The sequence below is a fragment of the Hordeum vulgare genome, chromosome 5H (genome assembly GCF_904849725.1).
Source record: "Hordeum vulgare subsp. vulgare chromosome 5H, MorexV3_pseudomolecules_assembly, whole genome shotgun sequence".
Taxonomy (NCBI): Eukaryota; Viridiplantae; Streptophyta; class Magnoliopsida; order Poales; family Poaceae; genus Hordeum; species Hordeum vulgare.
The window spans coordinates 470,672,446-470,680,377 of NC_058522.1; the positions used below are offsets into that span (position 1 = coordinate 470,672,446).

Genomic DNA, 7,932 nt, shown 5'->3' on the forward strand with positions numbered 1-7,932 from the left:
TCCGAGGACACCAGCACTGCAGAAACACGCCTCGCCGGCCGTGGCGCGCGCGCATGGCGGCGCATTCCCAGGGACAGAAAAGAACAAGCCCCCCGCCTTCCAATTCCGTCCGCATGCATCGGCCGCGCCGAGGCGGGGGAGGCACGTTTGCATGGCCGGTGCGTGCGCGCGCGCACCGGCGATCGCCCGAGGTTTTCTGTACTGTCTGTAGTACATCCTCCATGGCCCGAGCGATCTGAGCCAGCCGGGACCAGGGCATCGGTGCAAGCGCGCGCGGGGGCGACAGGCCGCGCGGATTAAGAAACGGGAAAGCGCACACAGCAGCAGTTTGATATTGGGCGTGTCAGGCGGTGCTGGGTTTGAATATGCAGCGCCTCCCTTTGACTAGCATCGCTAGCTGTGCGCGGTCGAGCTGAGCTGATCAGTGTGGTGTGGATGGATCTGATCTACAGTACCTCCTTATTAGTATAAAACCGCTGCACTGTCACCTAAACCTCTCCTTTCCCCTCTGCTCGTCCGGTTCAGAGGCACTAGCACTAGCAGGTAGTAGCTCCTTGTTGCCAGGTAGCGGACACCATGAGGCGCGCAGGGAGCCTTCTTCTCCTGCTGCTTCTGCTCTCCCTGTCTGCCTGCACCGCTGAAGCAAACAACAAGGTCGGTATACAGTTTCGCAATAACTTCTTGTCCACGGCACGCTCCGCGTGCAGGTGGCGCTGTCTGTGGCAGTTCCAGGTTCCAGCAATGGCGGAGTAGTGCTGACATCTTGCTTCTCGGTCGTGAAAATGCAGGAGGGCTTGGGCGACAACGCGGTATCCTTGACGGGCCGGAGATGGCACCTGAGAGGACGGAGGGCAATGGCGGCCCGAGGGCATGGGGAAGCGACAAGGGACGAGGCGGCGGGAGCCAAGAACACAGGTGCAAACCCTGCCCGTGCCAGCGGAGGGAAGAAAACCGTAGAGGTTACCGTTGTCGGGTCAGGCGGTGAAAGTGCCGGGCGAAGGAATGGCGGCGGCGGCGGCGGCAGGCGCGAGTTTGACGGCCAAGTGCCGCTCAGTTCCGATTACCGCACTCCCAGAGTTCATCCACCAAAGAATAACTGAGGCACGGCATAAGGCAAAGGCTTCTTGGTTCTTGCCACTCATTGATCACTGCTAGTTGTTAGTATGTTTTTTCTCCTGAAGTAGAGTTGTAGTGCAGTGCTCCTCATCAGTTTAATAAGCTACTCCCTCTGTAAACAAATATAAGAGCATTTAGATTACTAAAATAATGATTAAACGCTCTTATATTAATTTACAGAGGAAGTAGCTAGTAGTATTCTTTGCTTGTGCTGTAGAGATCCTTGTCAAATCTTCCACTCCATCACCCAAACATGAACCTGTAACTATTGTTTTGCAAATGGGTGACGTAGAGAAGGGCAATTAGTTGGTTGTACTGTGTTTTTGTATGACAGCAAACCACTGGACCTGAATGATGGGCTGACCGTGCCATTTCTGTTGTTGCAGGAGCAAATCAAGAAGCAGGCCATGCGTCTGCCGAATTTGTACATGACGAGGCAAGTGCATCAGCCGCACGCTTTACGTGATTTAGGCATTCCCTTTAGCATTACAGGCATTGTTTGCGCGGCACAACACATGGCTGGCCACATCACAAAATCACAATTAATTGACACACAACTTGGACTCCTACCATGCATGTACTGATGTCTGCAGTTTCATTTCCAGGGCAAACGGGGATCAGCTGCTCGGCCCATGCTTCAGGGAGCAAGCGGCCATCGTCATGGTGGCCACGGCGGCGACGCGGCGACCATGGCGTCCGACATGCTGAGGATGGACTACTCCGTCTCCGTCTCCGTGGACGTCCACAGCCGGCAGCCCATCAACAACGACGCTCCGTTGGATGAGCTCGCGGACCAAAGGCCTTAGCTACCGGACTAGAGTGGACACATGGGAAGATGCGGACGGCTCACTCCTGCTGGCTATAGATACAGATAGTGTTAGGCTAGCTAGTAGCCATTAGCTAGCACTTGGTTAGCTTATCAGCTATGTACTGATGAACGCTCCGGCCGGGCCGCACGTAGAGCCCATTCCCGACCCTCGATCCAAGGAGCAGATCGAGGCGAGTTGGATGGGCAGTTTTGGTTGCGCCGTGCTTGGAGTTGGAGAGGTAGTAGCGCCTGCAATCTGTCAGCAACAACATCTCTGAATTAAGCTGCAGAGAATAGAACCCATGAATGATACTTCAGGTTTCAGCATGTGGCGGGGTGTGGCAAGCAGTATGTGCTCTCCTCTCCTCGGGCGTACGAAATGCTCTGCGGGTTCAGAGTAGAGAGCCAAGTGGTCAGACCATCGCAGCTGTTACATACACGTCTCCGAGCTCCGATCATCATAGTTGCTTCCATCTTGGGGTTGAGGGGCTCAGATCCTTCCAGACCCAACGAAAACAGGAAGCTAGCTAGCCTTGCCTTGGCAGGCCGCCGGCGTGCCCGCATCTGCGCTCTGAGCCGGCCAATGGCAGCCGTGGCGAACCGGACCACGCGAGCTCCCCACGCCGCCGCCGCCGTGACAGCGATAGGAGCCTATAAGGCCGGCCAATAATAGAGGAACGAGACGATCGGAGCGCGCGGCAGCCAAGCATTGGGAGGCGGCCACATCAGGGTGGTGAGAGCGAGACGCCTCGACACCTGTTGCTGTTTATCCCGTACCTGGACCGAGCGACGGACGTCGTCTTCCGCACGACTGCACCCACGACCAGACCATGCTCGCTTGAAATTTTCTGGCCTGCGTCATGGGCTCGGACTTGTTCCGTCTAGTCTAGTTTTAATCCATGGATCACAGTCCAGATGCAGGAAAGCGACCTCCACTGACGATGATGCATGGTCTCACTCTCTCTCTCTCTGCCGTGTGACACGGACCGCCCACCTAACCTAACCTGACGGGAAAAGAAGGGCTCGGAGAAGTCACTTCAGGGGTAGAAAACACCAGACTGACGACACTCCCCAGGGCCAAGTCCAAACTTCCCTGGTGCATACGTCGCGGGCAGAACACACACAGGGTCAATAGATTTGTGCTTCCGTTACCAGACATGTCGACATCTGCTATCTGGCCATCTGGAGACTGGAGGGAAGTCGTCAGTCCGCACCGCACTGACGGTGGAACCGGCCAACCCGCAAGTTTCTACGGCGCATGGGGGGCCGTTTGACACTGGCTAAACCAGGTTCCAGATCATTCGGTCGTATCATATCATATCAACGCATTATCCCACGTTCTCCGAAAAATCAAAAGCAACAAGGTAACAAAGCAGAGAAGCAGATGTAAAAAAAAAAAGGTGATACGTGCGCATGCGTAGCAACATCCAGGTGCATATTAATACACTATATTATTATGGTAAGCGTCTCGGAAATGGTACAGTGGCAAAGGCCGAAACACCGGCGGCGCCAGACAACACTCAACGCGACCACCACCGGGTACCCACCAGCCGCGATGGAAGCCCGGCGTTGCAGAGGTAGGAGTACTTGGTATATATACAGACGAAAGAAAAGAAAGAACAAACCATTCCATATGTCAAAAGCCTATGCACAAACACAAGACACACTCTGCGGGAAGATCACATGTCAAGGGACGGTCTTTATTTTTATCCAACCACCTCTTATCGTCTCCTTCCTCGATCCGTAGTCCAAACACACACCTACAGGCGCATAGGGCTGCTGCTTCCGGCTGCCGCCAAGAAAACAGCTGCTGCACCTGCACACCTGGGTTGCATCTACATTTACCTTTGGTTGGGTACTGCTAACTTTCAAAACTGGCAAGAAGTTCCCAGCCTCTGCAGTGGGCGCGGGCCGGCGCCAGCCGCGTGCTTCCGTGCTCGGAAGGCGCTCGGGAGGAGCTCCTGGAACTTGTCGAGGAACGCACTCCACTCCTCGGAGCCCATGTCCGACAGCTTCACAAAACTGGCGCTGGGAGGGAGCATCTCATTCGCGCTCCTGCTTCCAGACTGATACATACTACCTTCGCCGCTATAGTTAGTTTTAGCAGCAGCCACCTTGCTCTTGGGAATGCCTCCGCGGTAGGGTTTAGCTTTCCCACGGAAACCGATCCCCTTCAACGACGCGGACAGGGTTGAGACAGGAGGGACCAGCTTCGGAAACATACCGTTCAAGGGGCCAGCGTCATCCTTGATCATCTCCTTGTCATCGTCCTCCTCCTCATCACACTCGGCTAGCTTTGACAGTGGATTCCTGTGAGTTGCCTTCATGGGCCCAAACCTGCTGAATGATGGTGATTCAAATGCATCTGAATCATCCTCGCCGTCAAGAGAGAACTGGGTGAAGTCATCATCGTCGTCTTCAACTCCGGCTTCTGGAAGAAATAGCTCTCTGTCCTCGACCCACTTCCTTGCCTCCATGCAAAGAAGCTCCAGCTCACTTGGCTCTTCTTCTTTCCCAGTAAACTGCCTGCTCATCATCTCTCCTATTTCGGACAAACAGAGGCCAAATGCTGCACCTTCCTTGAGAAATATTGTTGACAGCACCAGCACCCGCAGACATGCCTTGCGGATCATGGGAAGCTCCATGCGTAGCATCTCAGCATCTTTTCCAGGATCCAAATTTGCAATGTATTCAAGTTCCTCCTCGGAGAAAGGGATGGACGCTTGTGGCCAGTGAATCCATTCAAAGTAAGGGTCCTCTAGACACTCGGGCAGACAAAGACCATGGTCAATAGGAATGAGTTCAGTCTGCACTCCAAAATTGTCAGACCCAGGACCAACTTTCCTGACCAGAAGATTGCCCGAATGCCTGTCCGTGTTGAAGATTCTGATATCAAGAATGCCAATCCTGTGCACAGCAGATACAGGGAAGCTTGATGTCCCATGGTCGCTGGCATCAAAATCATGAGGGATGAACTGCTGCAATGATGCAATCTTGCTCACAGCCTCTGATTTGTTGTGGAACATCTTATGATTGCAGCCAACAGTGGCATTCACATTGAATACAGTGTGTGTGATCTTGACCAGCATGGTTGGAGGAACATTTGCAAAGTGGCCATGGTCAAGGAGGTAAGCAGCAACCTCTCTGAACCCTGTCTCACCAACTCGTACAGATCTTTTGAGGCCTGGTTGTCCAAGGGTCTTCCCTACAAAGCCTTTAGGATTATTTGGAGCAAATGGTTCCTCATCGGTTGGCTTTACAATTGCAACATGATCACCCCAAATGTTCTTGAAGTAGTAGGCACCACCCATCCCACTATTAACGGCTACTGGGTTAACATCATTCCTTATGGCTTTGACAATATCCTTAGCAAGCTGTTTCATCTGAGGGGTAGGGCTTGAACATCCAAGGATAGCAATGGGTCCACTACGGTCTCGCTGTTGCACGCCGTTTCCAGTAGGAGAGAGACAAGGTGTTGAGCTGCTCCGGTGCATCTGATTCCTTGTGAGGAGCAACGGCGAGTCATTGCGGACACTGCTGAGATCATTGTTCAGAACAAGATCACCAAAGGTCAGTGAGCTCTCCTCTGTGGAAACATTCAAAGCTATCTGCAGCTTTTTTTTCACAGAGTGTGCATTTTCTCCCCTCTCCAGTTCAATGCCCAGGACAGAACCATTATCAGTTTGAACAAAAACTCTCTTCCAGCTCAATGATCTCCCCTCAGTTTTGCTACTTGCAGGATATTCACTGCTGAAACTCCGATCCAGGACTGCAACAGCCATCTGTGTCTGAACAGGACAATCCAAGTCCCTGGACATAGAATGGCTGAGCTCCCTGTCTGCCTTTATCTGCTTCCACCTCTCCTGTAGCCCACCAGAGAAGCAAGAAAACTCGTAGCAAAAGGAAGAAAGAAGACTTCAAACTGATCACTGCAGAGCAATCAATAGTAGGCCATAGATGAAGATGGTTGCACACCCTCTTGCATCAACTGAAAGCACTCTATCTCACAATTAAGTGGTAGATACCCTGCAAAAGAAAGAAAAAATGAACCATGAATACCGTAGGTCTTGCATAAGATAAGCTTTCTAGGTATAAATTTTAGAAATATAGAACCAGGAAATATTTAGGAAGTATGGCGGACATATATCATGATGAGAAGGACGCAGAAGCAAAACAGAAGGAAATGTTAGACGGTAATGGCATGACTTCCTACAAATTTTCGAGTTAAATAGTCTAGATCACCGTGAAATAGCCTCAAGTTGCTGCCACAAAACAAAGCCTCTTTGGATCTTCTTGTTTGCTCATTTCAGTATATCTGATTTTGTAGTACGTCTTGTGTCATAGCAAATGATAGCATGGCGTCATTAGAATTCTTAACACTACTAGCTTAATACACCCAGGGTAGTTTCTAAGCATATTAAAGTTTAAATGCACTAGACAATTCTTCAAGCCTTACATCTAGATTCCACATCTTCACTTAATCAATAACCGTACATCCCAGGCAGGACAGAAGACTGTAAATCTCAACTTCATTCATGTAGTATCATCATTCGATACAAATATTTATAATTTCAGAACACAATTCACAAAAAGAAGGCTAGCTCCCACTCTTGGCAGGAATAGAACAATCGAAACTGTAAACAGCTGCTCATAACGAAAAATAATCCTTATGCTCATGATTCATGACTGCGTACGATAAACTTTTTTTTAGTTCATAAGAGAAGATATCGCCTTATCCTGGGCTAATAAAAAAATATCATAAGGACCACTTGCATAGCAGAAGAAACAGTAGTAGATCTGCAGGCAGTGGTTGAGAGCAAATAGTTGTTCCTAAACTAATCTCAGTCGGTATAGTTCACTAGCCATAGGTAGATCTAAAACTTCAGAGTTTCATCACTGAACCCACAAATATCCCTCACCAAAACATACACAGCAAAACAATCGGTCGTACCCAGATAAAAACAAGCTAGTCAGAATTATAGCGGAAAAAGGTCCCTCCTCGCTGCATGTATCAAATTGTTCAGATCAACTAGATGGTTTGACAACACTACTGTAGTAGGGAAACGGACAAAGCATGAGCTCGGATAAAACCTCGCAGCAGCGCATCCCACACGATCCTACTAACTTGACAGGATAAAATTCGTGAGTAAACAGCTTAAACATACGAACCGCGCATGGATCCTGCGTGTTCCCAATCGATTGGACGAACCACCAAATCCCACGCATTTCGACTGAAAAAAAAAACCCGAAAAAGTAACAGAGGACACAGCACCAGGCACGCATCGCAAGCATTCTCAAATCCTTCCGCAACTCAGAATCAGAACCTAAGAGACCCAAACCCTCAGACGATGGCTCGGAGATCGGGCGCTGAACCGAACACGAGAGCAAAACAAGGCGAAATCTCCAGCCGATGCACATTTCTGTAGGAGCGGCACACGCAGCTCCAGTTTCCGCACTATCCCCGACAGGCTACAGCGTCCATCCCACTCACTGTCCCAGCGCGAGCCGAGGCCGAGGTTGCAGGACTCACCGGCGGGGCGGATCTGGGCGCAGCTCGAAGGCGGGGAACGGGGCGGAGCGACGCCGCCACCTCCTCCTCCTCGGGCGGCCGGGCGAGTCGCCGGCGCAGATCCGACGGCGGGCGGCCGCGCCGTACGCCTCCTCCTCCTCCTCCCCGCGGTGGCGCGATTCGTTTGTCCTTTTCCGGGTATAATTTATTTTTCCTCCGCCTTGCTCACTGGGGGTGTGGCTTAACTCGAGGTAGACCAGAGGGACGGGTTAATCTAGTACTCCCGTGGTTAAGCCGACCCCTTCGCGCCTCTCTTATAGCCAGCCACATTTGCGGTTTAGCCCCTCCGAAATGGAGCTATTACGTGGGATGGAGTTTGCGGGGGTCTTGCCTCCTGGGGTCACGACAAGAAATTTTGCCACTTGCGCATTGTTGTACTACGTCGCTGCTTTGGATCACTCAAGGGGGTGGTGTACTGTATTTATGAGTCTGTTAGAGA

General features: G+C 51.3%; 2 protein-coding genes across 2 annotated transcripts; one reads left to right on the forward strand and one right to left on the reverse strand.

The window, feature by feature from the left end:
• Positions 1 to 512: 512 nt before the first annotated feature.
• LOC123398027 lies at positions 513 to 2,251 on the forward strand. The gene is made up of 2 exons (XM_045092541.1): positions 513 to 654; positions 789 to 2,251. The coding sequence occupies exons 1-2, from the start codon at positions 577 to 579 to the stop codon at positions 1,098 to 1,100; spliced, it is 390 nt and encodes a 129-aa protein (XP_044948476.1). The 5' UTR covers positions 513 to 576; the 3' UTR covers positions 1,101 to 2,251.
• Positions 2,252 to 3,356: 1,105 nt separating this feature from the next.
• LOC123399089 (phosphatidylinositol 4-kinase gamma 5-like) lies at positions 3,357 to 7,717 on the reverse strand. The gene is made up of 2 exons (XM_045093510.1): positions 7,455 to 7,717; positions 3,357 to 5,950 (listed from the first exon to the last, which is right to left on the reverse strand). Exon 2 carries the CDS (start codon positions 5,740 to 5,742, stop codon positions 3,793 to 3,795), a length of 1,950 nt encoding a protein of 649 aa, XP_044949445.1. The 5' UTR covers positions 5,743 to 5,950; positions 7,455 to 7,717; the 3' UTR covers positions 3,357 to 3,792.
• Between the last annotated feature and the right edge of the window lie 215 nt (positions 7,718 to 7,932).

What these genes read in the sequence shown, in the direction of transcription:
- LOC123398027 (XM_045092541.1), top strand. Translation starts at nt 577, where the DNA reads ATGAGGCGCGCAGGGAGCCTTCTTCTCCTGCTGCTTCTGCTCTCCCTG. An exon ending in CCGCTGAAGCAAACAACAAG is followed by an intron (nt 655 to 788) that starts GTCGGTATACAG and finishes GTGAAAATGCAG; the next exon opens with GAGGGCTTGGGCGACAACGC.
- LOC123399089 (XM_045093510.1), bottom strand. Translation starts at nt 5,742, where the DNA reads ATGTCCAGGGACTTGGATTGTCCTGTTCAGACACAGATGGCTGTTGCA.